Genomic DNA, 21963 nt, shown 5'->3' with positions numbered 1-21963 from the left:
GATCCCTGGGTGGTTCAGCGGTTTAGTGCCTGCCTTCAGCCCAGGGCGTGATCCTGGAGTCTGGGGATTGAGTCCCATGTCAGGCTTCCTGCATGGACCCTGCTTCTCCCTCTGCCTGTGTCTCTACCTCTCTCTCTCTCTCTGTATACCTCGTGAATAAATAAATAAAATCTTTTTTAAAAATGTTACACTGTTTACTGTTACACTGTAATACTATTATAATAACAATTTTCTCAGAGGGCAAAATAATACGTACTTTCACCAAAGAATCAGGAATATGAGATACCTGTTAGCCTACATGTTTAGTTTTGATTATTATTCCAACACCAAATTCTCGGTCTCAGATTTTTTTTAAAGCATTGAATTAAAAATTGATTAGTGGCACCATAGAATTTCATTTCAGATAAGCATTAGTTTTTACTTTTAGTTGAGGTTTAATTTTTTAATTTATTTTTAGTTTTTATTAAAGTATAATTGGCATAGTGTTACATTAGTTCCAAGTGTATAGTACAGTGATTCCATAGTTCTATACCAAAATTGAGATATAACTTCTATTTAGTAAAAGATACAGATTAGGCTTTAAATCAATATAGAAGGTAAATATTATATATAATCAAAATTACCCTTAAAATTTCCTAATGATTCATAAAAGAATAGGCATGTTTTAATCTCAGGTATATCATAGATGGTGGTTCTTTTAATGTTAGATTAGATTGCTGTGTGGTTGAGCACCAGATGAAGTAATTGGCTTAGCTTTAATAGTCATGATTTTTAAAAAATATTTTAAATACTGGTATCACACTTAAGCACAATTTAATTTTTTTAAATGTATGAATGCTATAACCCACTTTGTTTAAAAAGGAGGAAGATAGCACATGCTCTTCAGGATTTGGTCTTTATTTTATTTTTATTATTTTTTAAAGATTTTATTTATTTATTCCTGAGAGACACAGAGAGAAGTAGAGACATAGAGGGAGAAGCAGGCTCCCCACAGGGAGCCCGATGTCGAACCAGATCCCCAGACCGGAACCATGCCCTGAGCCAAAGGTAGACGCTCAACTGCTGAGCCACCCAGACGTCCCAAGGTTTGGTCTTTAATTTTGAAGGTCCAGTCAGGTGTTCTTCAAGTTGGTAGCCTTTGGAGGGCTATTTCAAGCTATCTAAGCTTACTCATAAGCATATCATAAAATCAGAATATTAATATTTAGAATGGAGGAAATACCTTCACAGTGACTTACTTATTCTGTGTATGAGATACAAACTTTTTCTCACTGTGTAAGTATGAGGGGAAAATTAGTAATCAGGTTATATTGTGATCATAAATCACATATAATTTGATGATTTTGATGGGTGTTTTTAATTCTTGTATAGAAAAGCCCAGATAAGCAGTTTCTTCTCCCACAGTACTTTTAAGCTCTCTGGTGATGTAGTTAACCAGCTCTACCAGGGAGTATCACTTTCTCCTTTGAAAAGAGCCTAGATAGAAATAAGTTTTTATGGTTAGGTTTCTGACGTGGGCATCTGGGTAGTTGGTGTTAGCTTTTTGCCAAGGTATGGGGAAAAGGAATATGTTTTAGAGGAGGAAGATTTCTGTTTTGAATCTGTTGTGTTTGAAACATCTGCTGTATAACCGAGGGAGATAACTAATACTCATTTGTAGGTGTGGGTCTAGCTCTTGGAGAGCAGCCTGAACGATAGATAGTTTTGGGAATAATCAGCAAATAGATAATTATCTTATGGGTATAAAGGAGATGGACCTGAAAGTACATACAGAATGAGCAAAAGGCCTCAGACAGATCTTGTTGGAACTTAATTTTTAGGTACAGGGAAAGAGGATTCCATAAAGCAAATTGAGGAAAAGTGGCCAGAGAGTCAAGAATCCTACCAGAGGACTGTTAGTCATGGAAGCCAAGGTACAAGGAAGCTTTAAGGAGAGACTGATCAGCAGCATCAAATAGTAACAAAGAGGTTGAGTATGAGAGAGAATTAATGTGTCTCTTGGGTTTAACAGTAAGGAGATTGGTAGTGACCTTAGTAAAAGCTGCTTCATTATGGTATTGGTGATTGCAGCCAGACTGTGGTGGATTAGGGGCAGTGGATGTGAGGTTTAGAAATGAAAGATAGTGAATATGGATAGCTCTTGGAAGAAGTTTGGTTGTGAAAAAGAAGAAAAAGCTAGGGAAGGAGGAGTTCATAGACCTGTTCTTTAAAAGATGGTAAAGAACTGATTTATTTTAATTCCTTTATTCTCTCTGCAAATTTTTGAGTACCTCTTCAGTATTGGCACTGGGCATTTAGTGGTGAGCAACATGGATGTGGTCCTTTCCCCTCTGTAACACAAAGAAATATATATGATGATATAAACATGTATGCGGGGGACAACAGATATGCGCCCTGTCATAAATGATGGTGGATAGATAGATCGATCCTGAGAAAGGGAGAAGTCCTTTTAAGGCCCAGATAGTAGACAGGTTTAAAGCCAAGTTGGATAGATTAGCCTTAGGCATGAAGGACTCCTTTATGTGGACAGAAGAAAGAAAGTGGGAATTTTTGAATACCAGCAAACAAGTCATGCAGATTTATAGTACAGGCAATTATATAAAATACAAATGAACGAGATTTGAAATGCAGGATATAAAAAGCTATAACATCTATCTTAGTGGCATCCAATTTAATTAAACCATACCTTCAGATTTAGTTAATATCATGATACCAGCAGTTGTCTGTACTGATTATGGTCTCAAGGCTGATTGCATTCCTTTCCGTAAGCAATCGAGGCCAGGCATCAGGAGAAGGTATAAAGACAAGAAAAATGTGGAAACTTAAGTGCCCTAAGGGGGAAGACAAAACTCCCCAAAAAGCCAAGAGCTTAAAAGAGGGTACATTGAAAAAGGAGCAGTGCATAGTAAGAATCTAATGGTGTGTCTAAGACCCCATTAAGGGATCCATTCCACATGGTGAGTAACTTGTGCAAGGGAAGATTATATTCTGAGATTCCTTTATACTGCCAGAAACTCCCGGGTTTCATGGGTTTCATGTAAAATTTTTATTCAGCTAAACAATAATATTTTAATGCCACAGCTTTTGTTATTAATAAAGTAGGATCTGAGGATTCACCAGTAAAGAAAAATATATAATTATCACTATATGTTTTAAGGAGAATTGAAATCATCTATAGTGTGTAGAGCAGGTAAATCATATGCATGTTGAATTTGCTGATTTGGTGTTAAAATATCAGTAGTAGAGAAAGTATGTTTGCTTACATTTGCATAAGGAACATTGGAAGAGTAAAAAAACTATAAAAAATTATTTGGAGGACATAGGGTGGTAAAAAGTAAAACTTTTCCACTTGTATAATTTTATGTAAGGTATTACTTGTAGAAACTAAGAAAATTAAATTTACCACCAAGAAAAGAAAATACATAGAGTAAAAGAAGAAATTAAGGCCCAAGAATTCTGATTTTTACTCTCTTCTCTAATTTTTCTATTTATAATGAGAAAGTCATTTTCCTTTTTTTGGCCCAGTAGTTTATTCATTTGAAACAGTTGAATTCCTATAGACTATCTTTATAACTGTCTTAAAAACATGTATTATTTAAAATAATTTCAGGGTCCTGAAATTATTATTTTGAGATAATTATAGATTCATATGTAATTGTAAGAAATAAAGGGATTCTGAATATCCTTCTCCCAGCTTGCATAACAAATACTATATCACAATCAGGATATTGATAAAAATACATCAACCTGATTCAGATTTCATCGATTTTTACATGCAGTCATTTGTGTATGTGTATATATTTATTAGTTCTTTGCAATTTTATCATGTATATAAATTTTTATGACAGCTGCTGCAGTTAAGATACTGAATGATTCTAGACTTTTAAATGAATATTAATTTTGAATCATGGAAACATTTTCATAGACTTTTTTTTTTTTTTCCCCTCATAGTGTTTTGGAACAACACAAACTGACAAAAGAACAGTGGGAAGAAAGAATACAGAACTGGCATGAAGAGCACAGAGGAATGCTGAGGTATTTGGGTGGCTGTGTTTTTCCTCAACTTAAAGTATTTTTATTTCATAATATGTATTAATACATCAGATTATCCCCAAAGATCATTTGACTTACATGAGTCAATATAAAGCTAAATTTTAATCCAAAGTATTTTTGTAATTTGTTTGGCATTACTTTTACTTCAGTATGTTTTACAGTAAGCTTTATTTCAACAGGGAAGATTCTATGATGGAATACCTGAAGATTGCCCAAGATCTAGAAATGTATGGAGTCAACTATTTTGAAATAAAAAATAAAAAGGGAACTGAATTGTGGCTAGGCGTTGATGCTTTGGGTCTGAATATTTATGAGCATGATGACAAGTAAGTAAATTAGCTACAGTGAACTGGTCATTAATCAGTGATTAATATGGCTTTAATCTTAGGTTGTGTTTGTAAAAGTTCTTTTTTTGGCTTGGTTACTTTTTTTCTTTTCCTCCCACTTAAAAGATTACTTAATGCCGTACAGATCTTATGTCTCCGTTTTTTGCAACATTTCAGCATTCTACTTCTCAGTGTATTTTTCAGATGGGATGATGATTCACTTTTATATGATCTCTTGTGAGTTCTGTCTAGTAAATTAATTAAAATTTGTTCCCTTTATAGGTGAAGAATAATTCCTTAAATGTTATGCATGGCATATAACTTGAAATTAATATATTAATTGAAATTAATAGACATAAGTCAAGAGCAGTGAAACAAATTGATACATGATTTATTATATTTTTATAATATCTTTTTTAAGATACTTATAGGAATTGTTTTAAATATTTTCAGACATCAGTAAAGTAGAATATCACTGTATTAAGCATAGTGAACAGTGTAATTTTGTTTTGAAATTGACCAGGTAAGACCCGGGATCGAATCCCACGTCGGGCTCCCAGTGCATGGAGCCTGCTTCTCCCTCTGCCTGTGTCTCTGCCTCTCTCTCTCACTGTGTGCCTATCATAAATAAATAAAATAAAATAAAAAAATAATGAAATTGACCAGGTATTAATTTTTGTATTAATACAGAGTATGTCAGACTCTTAAAATACTTTTAGGAATGATAGCTACAGTTGCTTATTAATACTTTCTTCCTTTGCTATACCACATAAGCATTTAGGTCCATGTCAGTAATGCCTTTTTTAATGCATTTCTCTTTATTCTGGTTGGTTATAGAATTCAGTTTCATTATTACAAATACCTAATAAAATACACATTTCTAACCATATATACTAAGTCCGAAAGAGCATTCTACTAATTTTGCTCTGATAGATATTTTTTATTTATATTACAAAGCAAGTTAAAATGCTAGGTCATTCAGAAGACGATCTTTTGAAATTTTTGAAAAGCAAAAACTTAGAGACTAATTTTTGTGGACCAAATCATTTTCCTTTTCTTTCTTTTAAAAATTATTGAATTAATTTCTCCTGGACTACCCATTATAGATAGGATTACAGATAAAGATAGGGAATATGAAAGAGAGGGGATTAGCTCAGAATGGGAGTCACTGAGGTTGGAGATTATGGACAAAGGGGATTTTGGTCTTACTGTACTGATTCATTTTTAAAAAATAATTAAAACCTATTATATTTCCAAAAGATTTTTAAAAAAATTAAAATGGGGTATAACTTTAAAAGCTTGGTTAGGTTCTTTTACCAGCTCTGCTACTAATTGCCTTTGTGACCATGATCAAGTTGTTAACTCTTTGAAATTCATATAACTGCCAAGCTTACTTCAAAAGATTGTTGAGAGAATTATATGAGGAAATTGCTTTAGGATTTTTCAAAGTAACATGTAAATGTGGTACAGCGTTACCTTAAATACTATGTTCCCTCAGCCAGTAGAGGACAGTAGAACACATGGATAGTGAGAAACAAAGTTTTATGTAGAAAAATTATTTGCTGTGCTGCAGTTCATAATCTGCGTAAGAATTAAAAGGACTATAAATAGGTAGAAATTCATACTCTGTTCTTAGAAGACTAACAAGATACCTTTTGGCCCGCAAGGGTATCAGAATCTTTTTGCACACTTGTTATTGGATAACACTGACACATTTGATGGGTAGTCTGAAATAGTAAAATACATTGAAAAGCAGAAACAAAATTCCAATTTGATTCCTTAAATCTTTATGTGCAGTGTGGCAAGATGGGGGTAACTTGTATTTCTTAAAGTTGGAAATCCAGCTCTACCATTTATCCAAACTTTTGTATATGTGAATGTCTAAAATTTTTTCTAATGAGATATAATTCACATACCATAAAATTAATCCTTTTAAAGATACTGAGATTCAGTGTTTTTAATGTTATTCACAAATACTCATTTAAATAGAGGAAGGAAATAATTTTTTTATATTTAGTAATGTGTTCATAATTCATACAAAAAGTTATCGAGACTTCCTTTTCCCCCTCTTCTTTTTTATTTTTATTTTTTATTTATTTTTTATTCCCCCCCCTTCCTTCTTAAACATATTTAAACTAATAGTTGTAATAGCTTGAATCTAAATAGAGCTAGTACAAAACCCTAAGAAGCTCAGTTCTATACGCTAGGTTGCCTAGTGTTTTCTAGGCTATTTTTACTTTCAAGGCTCATGACTCATTTATGAAATTTTTTGATAGTAATTCTGTCTTGAGTGACTTAATTGATCAAATTTCCCCTTAAGAGATAATGTCAATAGTATATAAGTTAATGCATTTGAAAGTCTTATGCTCTTAAGGAGAGTCATTCGGCTAATTTGGCCCCAAAATGTTACAAATTTTGTCTTTTGTTTCCTGCTTTTAATTAAAGGAATGCTCTCATTTTTTAAGGTTAACACCTAAAATTGGTTTTCCCTGGAGTGAAATCAGAAATATTTCATTTAATGACAAAAAATTTGTTATAAAGCCAATCGACAAAAAGGCACCTGTAAGTAAAATTCTTTTGTTTTCTGTGTTAACTCTTTTTAAATTTCTGCCACTTTGCTGTGATACCATTTGAAGAGTAGCATTTTTCATTTATTGATTTGCTCCTGAGAAACATTCCCTTTCCATAGTTTTACTTTACTGCTGATAAAATGATGTGTGTTAATAAAAATACAAGGTTTTTATCTTTTTTATAACATGTAAATATTTTAACTGAGATTCAACTATAAGGTATGTGATGTTTATTATAAGGAGGTAATTGAAAATAATCACTATTCCTAGGAAGCAGTTAAAAACACTTGTTGATAAACTTCACAATTATGTGCAAATATGGCATATTTGCTAGGAGTTGGGAAACTTATGATTTTTAAACTGTGTGTAATATGACATTAGAATTCATACCACATACTAAAATTTAGTACAGATTATTGTGAGGTACTATCCTTCAGGAAGATTTTAAATTCAGAAACTTTATGTTTAGGATTTTGTTTTTTATGCACCTCGTTTGAGAATCAATAAGCGGATTTTGGCTTTATGTATGGGAAACCATGAACTCTACATGCGAAGAAGGAAGCCTGATACTATTGAAGTGCAGCAGATGAAGGCTCAGGCGAGGGAGGAGAAACATCAGAAGCAGTTGGAAAGGTAAGAAATTTAAGGCTTTGATTCTTGGGATCCCTGGGTGGCGCAGCGGTTTGGCGCCTGCCTTTGGCCCACGGCGCGATCCTGGAGACCTGGGATCGAATCCCATGTCGGGCTCCCGGTGCATGGAGCCTGCTTCTCCCTCTGCCTGTGTCTCTGCCTCTCTCTCTCTCTCTCTCTCTCTGTGACTATCATAAATAAATAAATTAATTAAAAAAAAAGAAATTTAAGGCTTTGGTTCTTAATCAAGTACGTGGTCTAAAATTTAAGAATGCCTGTTTCTTTGACATACTCTGAGTTTACGTTTTTACATTGTTTTCATTGTACTAAAATTGAGTACTAGCCTTATTCTCTTTTAAAATGAGTATATATACTTTTCAAATTAGAAATCTTTGACAGTTATTTCTGAGAAAGTAACTTTCATGAATTCATAGATTTTTTTTTTTTAACATGCTTGCTTTTCACTGACATTGGTTTGTGTACCGTATACATTTGGAATTTTCCAAGTTTGTTTTGCTTGTGGGTAAGAATTGCTGAGTAAAAATTTTGCTTTATTTTTTAAAAAAGATTTTATGTATTTATTTATTTAAGAGAGAGAACACATGCATAAATGGGGGAGGGAGGGACATTCCAACTCTGTGCTGAGTGTGGAGGCTGATGTGGGGCTTAATCTCATGACCCTGAAATGACCGGAGCTGAAATCAAGAGTTGGACACTCAACCAGCTGAGCCACCCAGGCACCAGCTGGATATTTTGCTTTTAAAACAATGTTAATGACACTGCAGAACTCAAGTGAAAAGTCACTGTACAGAGCAACACCAGTACCCCTGCCAATAACACTGATTTTTCTCTTTAACCAGGTTCACTTAGACTTTTGAAAAAAGATACTATTGAATATATATTAGAGTTTTGAAAATGGAAAGACGCTGAATGAAAGCCTATTATTGACCCTGGAACCAGATTACTGGGTCCAGCAGCATAATTCCCAAATTTGATTCTAGATTGATTTGGACTTTTTATTTTATTTGAAAAAATTTAGAGACCAACCTACAGTTAACTTTTATTGAGGAAATCTTTGTAGTGTAGAATAACACAGTCCTCTGAGAAATAGAGTAGATCCTAAATAAAACAGAAGGGCCAAGGGGAATTCTAAAAAAGAAAACCATATCTGGGGGCATCACAATGCCAGATTTCAGGTTGTACTGCAAAGCTGTGGTCATCAAGACAGTGTGGTACTGGCACAAAAACAGACATATAGATCAATGGAACAGAATAGAGAACCCAGAAGTGGACCCTGAACTTTATGGTCAACTAATATTCGATAAAGGAGGAAAGACGATCCACTGGAAGAAAGTCTCTTCAATAAATGGTGCTGGGAAAATTGGACATCTACATGCAGAAGAATGAAACTAGACCACTCTGTTGCACCATACACAAAGATAAACTCAAAATGGATGAAAGATCTAAATGTGAGACAAGATTCCATCAAAATCCTAGAGAAGAACACAGGCAACACCCTTTTTGAACTTGGCCACAGTAACTTCTTGCAAGATACATCCACGAAAGCAAAGGAAACAAAAGCAAAAATGAACTATTGGGACTTCATCAAGATAAGAAGCTTTTGCATAGCAAAGGATATAGTCAACAAAACTCAAAGACAACCTACAGAATGGGAGAAGATATTTGCAAATAACATATCAGATAAAGGGCTAGTTTCCAAAATCTATAAAGAACTTATTAAACTCAACAGCAAAGAAACAAACAATCCAATCATGAAATGGGCAAAAGACATGAAGAGAAATCTCACAGAGGAAGACATAGACATGGCCAACATGCACATGAGAAAATGCTCTGCATCACTTGCCATCAGGGAAATGCAAATCAAAACTACAATGAGATACCACCTCACACCAGTGAGAATGGGGAAAATTAACAAGGCAGGAAACCACAAATGTTGGAGAGGATGCGGAGAAAAGGGAACCCTCTTACACTGTTGGTGGGAATGTGAACTGGTGCAGCCACTCTGGAAAACTGTGTGGAGGTTCCTCAAAGAATTAAAAATAGACCTGCCCTACCACCCAGCAATTGCACTGTTGGGGATTTACCCCAAAGATTCAGATGCAATGAAACGCCAGGACACCTGCACCCCGATGTTTCTAGCAGCCATGCACAATAGCCAAACTGTGGAAGGAGCCTCGGTGTCCATCGAAAGATGAATGGATAAAGAAGCTGTGGTCTATGTATACAATGGAATATTACTCAGCCATTAGAAACGACAAATACCCACCATTTGCTTCGACGTGGATGGAACTGGAGGGTATTATGCTGAGTGAAGTAAGTCAATCGGAGAAGGACAAACAGTGTATGTTCTCATTCATTTGGGGAATATGAATAGTAGTGAAAGGGAATATAAGGGAAGGGAGAAGAAATGTGTGGGAAATATCAGAAAGGGAGACAGAGCATAAAGACTTCTAACTCTGGGAAATGAACTAGGGGTGGTGGAGGGGGAGGAGGGTGGGGGGTGGGGGTGAATGGGTGACGGGCACTGAGGGGGACACTTGACGGGATGAGCACTGGGTGTTATTCTGTATGTTGGTAAACTGAACACCAATAAAAATTAATTTATTAAAAAAAACAAGGGCCATAAACATATTTAAACTTCTATTTCAAATGTACAGGAAATAACATGATATAAATCCAAGAATTAGGTGGATGCTCTGCTGGATAAAATTTTGCTACTAAACACATAATGTTTGTGTTTAGTGATGTGGGTTTTTGTCATAGTTGTTTTTTTCTTAAATATTCTGTGTAATTGAGATAGCTCTCCTCAGGTTGTCTGCCTTAGAGGCTGTGCCTTAGTTTACTGCATCCCTAGACATTTTTTATATAGGCATGAAACTTTCTAGTAATTTCTACCCCATCTTTAAAGATACTATATTGAATTGACTGGGATCACTCATTTTTTACTGCTCTCATGTGGCTTAGGATCATGTTGTGATTCTAGTCTTCCATGCTCATTAAAGTAGTTCTTTATTGTGCTTTACTTTCTATATATTCATACGCATCGTAGCCTTTCTGTCTCTCTCAAAGACAAGTTTTTTTTTCCTTTTTTCCTTCTTTCTTCTATGCACATTCACACTTATCCTCATTCTCTCTTTCTCCCTTCCCTTTTCTCACGGCCCATCTCTAAGATCTCCTGTTACAAGTTAAAAAAATCATTCCATACTCATCACTCCATAAAATGTCCAGCTGTTCTGCTTATGTGTAGTGTTGCTATATTATTTACATTATTAAATATATTTTTCCATTTGTCTTTTTTTTTTTTAAGATTCTATTTATTTATTTGAGAGACAGCACAATCAGAGGGAGAAGCAGACTCCCTGCTGACCAGGGAGCCCCATGCAGTGCTCCATCCCAGGATCAGAGGATCATGACCTGAATTGAAGGCAGACACTTAAATAACTGAGCCACCCAGGCACCCCGATTTGTCCTTTATTTCTCACATGTAGAGGAGAGTGCTGTATGGCTTCTAGTATATGTATTATGATTAATAAGTACCATTTGGTGATGGTGCTGTATTTGAGTTACCCTAAAGCTTAGATGAAAGTGAAAGACTTTAAGTCTCTTTTCTCCCACAATAACAATCCCATGTTTTCTGTCTTGAATAAATTTTACAATCTTTCATTAGCAGACATTTATTGACTGTCTTGTACACTGTAGGAATTTAGTAGCTATTTAATTCATTTGAACATCTAAGGATATTTTATATTAGTCTAGCCACATGGGGGTATGGCAGGTCTTTCAGAAATGGCATGCCAAGTTTTCATTTATTCCCTGTTTTACAGTTCAGAAAGAGAAAAATGACAACTGTATATGTGGAAACAGTTTTGGTCAAGCCCATTGGCAGAACAGCCAGCAAAAATACTTGGGGAATGCTCAGAGCTGTACTGCTGGAAGCTCTCAGGCAAGAATAGTAGCTGGTCAGCGAGGGACCTCTTTCCCTACAGTACCTTGGGATGTGTGGCCATACTCTCTGACCCTTAACTCCCATAACTTTGGGGTTTTGGCATTGAAATTGACATTATATACCAGGGGTTGTTGGCCTCTGCAGTCTATGCTCTCAGTTATTTACATCCAAGTTAAATGCTAACTCATTCTATAATTCCTGAACATGTTTTATAATAGCTAAAATTGTTACCACATTTAAAAATGGAGACAACTGGGATGCCTGGGTGGCTGAGCGGTTGAGCGTCTGCCTTTGGCCCAGGGCGTGATCCTTGAATCGAGTCCCACATCGGGCTCCCTGCACGGAGCCTGCTTCTTTCTCTGCCTGTTTATGCCTCTCTCTCTCTGTGTCTTTCATGAAAAATAAATAAAATCTTAAAACATTTTTTTTAAATGGAGACAATTTAGACTCAGATACCCACATACTGATATGTAGCCAGTCATAACTGGCTGCCTGTGTCAGTAGGACCCAGCTTCAAGGTTGCAAAGATTTCTGTGAGAAATACTGACAGTGGTATACAGACATTTGGCAAAGTACCTCGTGCTTAATAAATAGTACCTAGTATAACAATTTTGATTATTATTAATGTATAGTCTGAGTAGAAGCTGAATATAAATTAGCTCTTAATTTTCACTTAAAAATGTAATCGAAGGGTACCTGGATGGCTCAGTTGGTGAAGTGTCTGCCTTTGGCTCGGGTCTGGGATCGAACCCTGCATCAGGCTCCCTGCTCCATGTTTGCTTCTTCCTCTGCCTCTGCTGCTCCCCCTGCTTGTGCTCCCTTGCTCTCTCTCAAATAAATAAATAAAATCTTTAAAAAAAAAAAAGAAAAAAAATGTAATTGAGTTCATCTGATAGTCTTTAAAAAGTAAGGTATTCTAAATATTTTATTTTCTGCATGTTAGTCCAGAGAATTGATAGTTTATCAATATGCTTTTTATGCTCTTAAACTAGAATATCTTGGTCAAATGAGTGTTTCCAAACCAAGACTCTAAATAAAAACTTAAATTTCTCTTAGCTTAATCACAAGAGGCTTCATGGGGAAAGGGGGACTTTACTAAGACTTGAAAGTTAGAAGTGGGCTTCAGACTTAGAGGAGAAACCCTTACACTTCAGGTTTTGGCTTGGTGTACTAGGAGGTCACCATTAGCTGTCTGTTTTAGCTGTTGCCCCAAAGTTGGATTCTCTTTCTTTGGTGGAGACAGATAAATATCTAGGAACTGTGGGAAGTTTGAAATTTAGGTGTATAGAGTTAGGGAAAAAAACTTCATTAGTAAAACTTTGCTAATGAGTTTATCAGAGACTGGAAGTTGAGAAATTACAGGGTTTTGTACCTGAAATTCAGAATTGACACCAAATGGCAGTGATGTCCTTTTTGAGAATATTTAGATGTAGTCAGATATATATCAGAGATGAAATAATTGATTTTTTTACACTAAAAAAGAAATTATTCCCATTAAAATAATAGGAATATTGATTAAATTTATGAAATAGTATTATCTAGTAGTATTTCATCTAATTCTTATTCATCTTTATATTTCTGACCTTCACATGAAGTCTGATCCATGGTAGTCTCTCAGTAGTTGTGTGATGAGTGAGTGGGATGTATTTAAGAGAAATAGTCTCATTAGGCCCCTGGCAGATGCAGCAGAGTGAAGGAGGTGGTCTTTCACTCTCAGGATGATCCGTCTTAAGCATTGGACACCTACTGTCATTCTAATGGAGTTGTCGAAGGAGATAAAACTGATTTACCGTTTCTATCTAAGCATAAGTTGGTGCTACTTTAGGAATGAAAAGTGTGTTAATTCATGTTAATGATTGAAAATTGTTGCCCTCCCAGGTTATTTTACTTAAACTATTAGAAGTAAAATAACCTGTGTGCTCTCTATCAAGCTTTTCTTAATTTCTCTCAAGGGGAACTGTTCAGTTAACTGTTTTTGTGGTGGCCTATAACGTGTCAGAATTCATTGAGTATGCAATTGCAGTGATAAATCTCCTAATTTTTCCTCACATTCAAGTCTGCATCAAAAACATGCTTTGCACACAGGGATGTATTTTACAATATTACTTTCCTAGCTGTTTTGTAAATTTGTCCCTTGAAAATCTTTCCAAAATGGCTAAATTTTTAATACCTTTTTTTAAAGATTTTATTTATGTGAGAGAGCATGAATACGAATGGGGGGAAAGGTGGAGAAAGAGAAGCCAACTTAGGATCATGACCTAAGCCAAAGGCAGATGCTTAACAAACTGAGCCACCCAGCTACCCCTTTTAATATCCTAGACTACATTTTCTGTGACCCCACAGAAAGAAATGCATTATATTCCAGTATGTGTGCATGTAACAGGGCAGTCTGATGTTTTTAACTCCATGGGTTTTTTTTTGTTTTTGTTTTTTTTTTTGTTGTTGTTGTTGCTGTTTTTTTAAGCCCAGCTGAATATAATGAAGACTCTTAAAATATTTATGCATAGTTTCTTCTTGGTGTACTCACAGTTCTTAGGTTTCATGTAAATATTTCTGCATATTTGTTTATAATAGTAACTCTAATTCCTCTTCAGGGCACAACTAGAGAATGAAAAGAAGAAAAGGGAGATAGCAGAAAAGGAGAAAGAAAGGATAGAACGGGAAAAGGAGGAGCTGATGGAGCGGCTGCGGCAAATTGAAGAACAGACGGTGAAAGCCCAGAAAGGTAGTGGCTTCCTTTTTTGACACTGGATTCACCGCTGTCTTGTCCAGTATTTCCTTATTGCTCATAAACCTCATCTGTCTTGTAGAATAATTACACTTAATTATCATTTTAATACATAATGGGATCACATCATAAACATGTTTAACTGAGGCACATACAGTGCTCATGTGCTGGTTTCTCTTTCACTTAAAAATGTAGGTGTTTTCTCGTACACCCTTATTATATGTCAGAAATGACTTACGGTTCAGGGTTCCATAAACACATATTTATTTTCAGTACTTGCTAGCATTTAAACAAAAGCCATTCTATTTGATGCTTTATGGATATTTAAGTACTTTAAGGCATCTGAGCACCTTAAGGCATTTTAAGCTAGTCTGACTATAACTTTTGGAACTCAATCTAAATTTTATTTCAGGATATTAAAAAAATACACAACACATAGATGTGAGCTTGGTTTTGGTAATACCTTGGGAAAAACCCACTTCCTGTGCAGAATGTAACCAAAATGCTACAGTGTATAGAAAGGATACATTGGATTTAGAGAGTAGTTTATATTAAATAACTCTAGAATATGCTACTTTCAAACAACAATTAGTTGGAAGAACAGAAGAAACAAAAAAGATATTGAGCAAAGTAAGATTTTTTCCCCATTCATAAGCAGTAGAATTTGGTGGGGGATGTAATATGAAATATATACTATTTATAAAACTAGAATTAACATCTGCTTTCCTGACAACTGGTAGAACCAACCATTAGTTTTTTTATTCTAGGTAGAATAATAAACTTAAAGTTTATTAAATAACCTTATTTAAGATTATTTTCATTCCTTATATCAGGCTACCATGGTGGGGAGATCCTATTGAGCAATGGGGAGAATAATTTGCAAATGTGTAACTAGAGGAGGAAGTCACAGAGATTGCTCTTAATCCACAAATTAATTGATTATTCTAAATCCAAGAGAATTGGAAATCATATTTCTAAGAGCAGAAATAGAAAAAAACCTATGCTTTAATCTGCTTGTTAGAAGCTTCACTTCTCAGAGCTAGAAAAGATCTACAAAACTATTTAGTTCAGAGGTATTAAACAGACTTGCTTACAGACCATAAGATAAGGGCAGAACTTATTCTTCTGAATTCCAACTTCATACTCTTTCTACTACTCTAGGTGCCTTTTCATCAGTTAAAGTAGACCTTTATGAAGTGACTACTTTGTGCAATATTTTAGGAATACAAATAAGTAGCATGCATGGGAATGAAATCTGTGTGGTTGACAGAAATAAGATGTATTCATAAAAATATAAAGTGAGTTAATGTCCACTAAGTGCCATGTGAATACTGTGAGCAATACTTTTAGAGGAAGAATGCTGTAAAAATACAATGTGTGTTTTTTAAAAATATGTTTAAAGAAATTTATGAAAAAAAAAAAAAAAAGGGATCCCTGGGTGGCGCAGCGGTTTGGCGCCTGCCTTTGGCCCTGGGCGTGATCCTGGAGACCCGGGATCGAATCCCACGTCGGGCTCTCTGCGTGGAGCCTGCTTCTCCCTCTGTCTGTGTCTCTGCTTCTCTGTCTCTCTCTCTGTGACTATCATGAATAAATAAATAAAATTAAAAAAATAAAAAAAAAAGAAATTTATGATACTGGTGTGATTTTAAAGAAAAAATTGAACAATAGAACTTTTAAATTTGCACATATATTTTTCTAAGAGAATAGGTACTTACTAAACCTTTTGATCTTGTTTATTTAGGATGTATAATAAAAATATTAATGATTTACACTCAGAAAACTGCTCAAGTCAAGAAGCACTAAAGAATATAAGGAAGATAGAACATAAGAAAGAATGTAGAGTATCCCTATCAAGACAATTTCAAATCAGTCATCTTATGGCAAAGGATATCTAATTTGTTTCTTGGGGTTATTTTCCCCCTAAAATAAAGCTTTCCCAGGCTGTCCTAAAATCTTCATGTTTGTCTTGTAATTTATGCTAAATCCTTACTCAAATGCAGTAACTCTGGTCATATCTAAGTCATAATATTTAGTAGATAAGCCTGTAAGTTTTTGAGAAGAAACTTTTCTATACTTCATTATTGTTATTTTATTTTTAATTTTTAAAGTCATTACTATTTGAAATGAATTTTAAATCATTAAATAGAACCATTCTACCATTTATATTTCCATAATTCAGTTATTTATTTTTTATCATTTTAAACCATCTCTGAAGATATATTTGAGATACAACAGAGCCAGTCTTGCATTCACTTAACTGTTCAAGTAAATATCAAACAAGAAACCACAAGGAGTTGAAATATAGTAATGTCATTCATTTTGCATACATATTAAGCACCTAGTGTTACTAGGCACTGTTGTAGATATTGGGGATATGATACTGAACAGATAAGTTCCCTGATCTCATATAGCTTACATTTTATTGAGGAAAGACAGTAATAAAATTAATAGATAATAAAGATCATTTGTTTTGCATGTTTGGGAGGAAGTAAGCATGGTAGTGTGATAAAAGGTCTTGTTGGGAGTTTGGGGGGCTTGTGCATTTTATGTTTACATTGTTTATGAATAGGATTAAACAGGAATTAAGCTTTAATCTATCATTATTAAAATATGACATTCAGCAAATCATTTTAATCTCTCAGTTTCTTTAGTTTCCTAATTTCTAGAATGGAAGTAAATCTCAAATTTTTTGAAGAATTTTTGGGAAGTTTTTTAGAAAATTAATTATAAAGTATAACATACATATAGTAATGGACCTACCTCTTAGGTACAAAGCTTAATGAACCTTTACCAAGTGAATTTATTCCTGTGACTACCCAGAAGAACAAGATACAGAACATTCAGGGAACCTCCCTTGTGTCCTTTCCCAGTCATTTTTTTTTACCCCAAGTGTGACTTAAACTGTTCCGCTGTATATCATCATAGAGTTTAGTCTTATTTATTTTTAATAGCTTTGTTGAGATGTGAGTCACAGTACCACACAGTTAATGATTAAAAGTGTACAGTTTAATGCTTAGTATATTCAGAGTTGTGCCATTGAACAATTATATCATCTCAAAAAGAAATCCCATACCCATTAGAAGTCACTTAGATTTTTTTCTGAGTCCTCCCTCCCCCAGTCCTAGGTGACTACTAATCTGCTTTTTAGCTCTGTAGACTTAAATGTTCTGGTCATTTTCGTGTGAGTGGAATCATGCAGAATGTGGTCTTTGGTAGCTGTCTTTCATGGAACATAATGTTGTTGAGGTTCACTTATGTTGTAGCTTGTATCAGGTACTCATTCTTTTCTTTGGCTGAATAATATTCCATTCTATGGATAGACTATATTTTACTTTTCATTAGTTAGTGAGCATTTTGGTTGTTTCCACCATTTGGCTATTGGGAATATGTTGCTATGAACGTTTGTGTACTGGTTATTGTGTATTTGTATGTTTTTATTTCTTTTGAGTATAAACTTTTTGAGGAGATAACTGGCTCATATGTTAGGTTTATGTTTAAGTTTTTAACAAACTGCCAAACTGGTGTCTAAAATAACTATACCATTTTACAATCCCACTATCAATGTATGATTTGTATGATCTATATATCATTACCAACACTGGCTAATGTTAGTCTTTTGGATTATGGTCATCCTAGTGGATGTGAAGTGCTACTGTGGTTTTGATGTGCATTTTCTGAGTGGCTAATGATGTTGAGCATCTTTCCATATGTTGTTGGCCATTTATATATCTTTGGAAAAAATGTATTTTCAGTTTTCCTCTCATTTTTCAACTCTGTCTTTTTGTTGTTGAGATGTTAAAGTTTTTTTCTATATTTCAGTAACAGATGTCTTATGACATACCAGACATATGATTTGCAAATATTTTCTCCTATTCTGTGGGTTACATTCACTTTGATGATGGTGTTCTTTGAAGTCTATTGGTTTAAATTTAGATGAATTCCAGTTTTTTAAAAAATATTTATTTACTTTTAGAAGGGGAGAGGGAGAGGAAGAGAGACTCTCAAACAGACTTTGCAGTGAGCATGGAACCCAGTCTCAGGACCCTGAGATCACAACCTGAGCTGAAACCAAGAGTCAGAGGCTTAACAGACTGTACCACCCAAGCGCCCCTGGAGTCCAGTTTATTTTTCCTTTTTTGTTTATGCTTTTGGTATCATGGCTAAGAACAGTCTTGCCTTTTTTTGAACTACATGTAAATGAATTCATGTGCTTGTCTGTTTAGCTTCTTTTTATTGAAAACTTATGCCCTTACCTGTAGTTTGTTCTTTTACATGGCTGTATAATATTCTATTGTGTATATATACCACATGCTACTGATGATAAACATTAGGGATAGTGCTAGTTTGGAGCTACTATATATAAACTAAGGCTGCTGTAAGCATTCTTAAGCGTGGCACTTAGGTATTAATTTTGGGGAGGTATTTGCACCCAGTAGTGGAATTGCTGTAACATGGCTACAGTTTGTTGTAGATACTGCCAGCATTTTCCAAAATGATTATTATCAGTGCTCATTCTGGTAGCAGTAGTGAATGAAAGTTAAATTGCTCCATATTTTCATTATTTTGATGACTTGTTACTGTCAGGGTTTCTTTTTGTAATCTTTGTTTAGCCATTCCATTGAGTACAGTTAGTACAGTGCATTTTCTTTATGACTAATAATTTGATTTTAAGCACTTTTGCAAATGCTTATAAGTAATCCATAAAGTGCCTTTTCCATGTCTTTTGCCTATTTTTAAAATTGGATTTTCTTTTTTTTTTCTTATTGATCTATAGTTCTTTTCATGTATTGTTAAAATCTCTCCATGGTTTGCCTTTTTTTCTCTCTTAATAGTGTCTTTTAAAGTTCTTTAAGTTCCATTTATCACTCTTTTCTTATGGTTGTGAAGTTATTATTTTTTACTACCTTCTGGATACTGCTTTACCTTTCACATTTTGGTCCACTATCCATATATAACTGATTTTTGTAGGAGTCAAGGCTATTTTTTCCCATATATATTTTCAATTGACCCAGACCCATTTATCACAAGGACTGTCTATTGAACTATAACTACATCACCTTTGTCACAAATCCAGAAGACTGTGTATGTGTATGGGTCTTCTTCTGGACTGTTCTGTTCTATTCACCTATTTGTTAATTTTATCACCAGTGCCACACTGTTCAATTATCAGTTGTATCTAGAACATTTGAAGCTGACATGTCTCATAAATGAATAATTGGCATACAAGGAAAAGTACATGTCCGTGTACAGTAGGAAGCATGTTTCAAAGACAAAGGCAAGCTATTAGGCTCTGGATTACTTAAATTTTACATTATCTTCAATGACATTGTTAATGGGTACATGTTGCATACTTTTATAAAATCTGAAGTTGAGAAAAGAAAATAATTATTTGAAAAAGTTATAGGGAGCCATTTAGTTGATAACAGGACAAACTACAGCTCCAGTAAAGTTTATTATCTATCTGCTAAGACTGGACTACTCAGTTGGGAGTCCTCAGTCCAGCTGTTCTTCATATTTCACAGTACGGACTCTCTTCTGTGGTATTGCAAGGTGATGCACATCCTAGATCGTTCCTGGGTTGGTAATTTCTCTTTTTGCCATATTAATTGTACTTTTCCCTTCCTCCCATCTTCTATTCATAATTCTCTTCTGAATGGAGAGCTTCTGGAAAGGAAGTTCTGGAGATGGATAGTCTAAAAAATGAGGGTTATTAGCTATTGGGATGTCTTTGCTGCACAGTTCTGTGTATTGAGGATGTGGGGACAGTGGCTGAATGTGGTGACAAGTTCCAGAACTCTGATTTATCTTCCACATTGGCATTTATTTCTAGCTTTTCTATGGATTCCCCCCAGCTTCTACAAGTCTAGCCTTTCAGATTTTCTTTCCTTAACCTTTATTTTAAGTCACTGAAGGAGCTTCACATGTTCTTCCACATTTGCAGCTTTACTGGTTGTTTGGTGGTTATAAATATTTTATCTTTTAGGAGGATGACACTTCAATACATGACTCTACTTGCTCAAGGTTTTGCCAAAATAAATGAGTAAGTAGTGTTATCTGGGTCCCTGTCAATGACCTCCCGAATTTTATGTTTCTTTATGGGGGCTATGGATTGTGGACCTAAATGTTGAAAGGAGAATGAAGTTTCTAGAAAATACCATAACCATAAGGAAAATATTGATAACTTGGATTTCCATAATTATAAAGAGGACTCTGGCCTTTGATATCTTGCAGTGGGTTTATAAGATGCCTGAAGATCTGCTTCTTCAGGATTGTCAGTGTTCCTCTAGACTTTGTTATCTTTCTTCATGCTTTGCTTATTCTTCAGCTTTCCTAGATAAGCAGTATCTATTATATTTATGTTAATATCCTTACTTTGCTAACTGCGATATCGGGATAATCTTTGGGCCCTTACAGTAGTCTCTTTTTCTTTTGTGGGGTCCTAAGGATGTTGGAGGGGGTCATTTGGTCCCATCTTCCTAGTATACTTGGTAATTTTGGTTGCATGCCTAACATTGAATATGAAACATTAGGGAGACTTTGGATGATGTTCTTTTCCTTTAGAGAGGATTTAATTTTGACAGGCAGAATATGAGCAGATCATGGGTGGAATTGAGCAGGGTTTCAGACTTTGCTGGTTTTTCCCTCCCTGCTAGTTTGTAGCCCTTTGTGAGGGTCTTCTGAGGGACTGCTTATTTCCTGGAGTCCTTCTGTCTTAGAGGGCCCTGAACACCAGCCTCTGACTCCTGGCTGCAAGAGAGTATTGATCTGTGTGCTCAGCTCTTTAGCCTATCATAGCTGTTTTTTGCTTGTCTCCTTAGCTTTCTACCCCCATATGTGTACATTTTAGGAGTTGGCAAACATCTTGAGAGGAAATAGCATGAAGATTTTAGAGCTTACTTTTATATTTACTCCTTTTAAGGGTCTTGGCTTCTCAAGCCTTGGGTGCCTTGAGGTAGCACCTCAGTCTGCATCTCTGTCTTCTCAGCCTTGTTCAGCTGCAGGCCTCATCAGGCTGCTGCACTCTGCTCTACCTCTGTTCCATTCTGCTGGGATTTTTGAATATCTATTTTTTTGTATACAAAATAAATACACACTCAAAACTATATTCTTGTTTCTTCTTCTTTCTTATGTAAAATGTGTATTGCACATACCCTTTTTTGCACTTTGCTGTTTTCAGCTAATACACTCTTAAACATCATATGCATACACTCCAAGAGATCTCCCTTACTTTGTTTTTGGTATGGTTGTGTAATAATACTCCATTGCTTAGATGTAGTGCAGATATTTTAAAATTGCTTTTATAGTGAGTAATTGGTAATCACATTCTTAATTCTATGATTTCTAAGAATTAAGACTATGGAACTTCCCTTTTTTTTTTTTTTAACAACAGTACTCTTTTCCTAAGGAAGAATGTGATACTTTTTTTTTTAAGGATTATTTATTTATTTATTCATAGAGATGCAGAGAGAGAGAGAGAGAGAGAGAGGCAGAGACACAGGCAGAGGGAGGAGCAGGCTCCATGCAGAGAGCCCGATGCGGGACTCGATCCAGGGTCTCCAGATCACGCCCTGGGCTGCAGGCAGCGCTAAACCGCTGCGCCACCAGGGCTGCCCAAGAATGTGATACTTAATAAACTATTATCTTTGACTGGGAAAAGGAAGAAAACTCTATAATCCTTTTGGGATATAG

At 35.0% G+C, this 21963-nt stretch overlaps 1 protein-coding gene across 5 annotated transcripts in view; it reads left to right on the top strand.

The window, feature by feature from the left end:
- RDX (radixin) overlaps window positions 1-21963 on the top strand; it is a 151293-nt gene that overhangs the window by 97415 nt on the left and 31915 nt on the right. For all 5 annotated transcript variants that reach the window (XM_055304926.1, XM_055304925.1, XM_055304923.1 and 2 more), the window contains 5 exons: window positions 3952-4035; window positions 4233-4379; window positions 6845-6941; window positions 7419-7582; window positions 14141-14271. In XM_055304926.1, the coding sequence (XP_055160901.1) occupies window positions 3952-4035; window positions 4233-4379; window positions 6845-6941; window positions 7419-7582; window positions 14141-14271 (623 nt within the window). The remainder of the gene's footprint in view (window positions 1-3951; window positions 4036-4232; window positions 4380-6844; window positions 6942-7418; window positions 7583-14140; window positions 14272-21963) is intronic.

Source organism: Nyctereutes procyonoides, unplaced genomic scaffold, assembly GCF_905146905.1.
Source record: "Nyctereutes procyonoides isolate TBG_1078 unplaced genomic scaffold, NYPRO_anot_genome, whole genome shotgun sequence".
In the NCBI taxonomy this organism is placed as follows: Eukaryota; Metazoa; Chordata; class Mammalia; order Carnivora; family Canidae; genus Nyctereutes; species Nyctereutes procyonoides.
The sequence above is the reverse complement of the archived record's forward strand: the minus strand, read 5'-3'. Positions and strand labels throughout refer to the sequence as shown.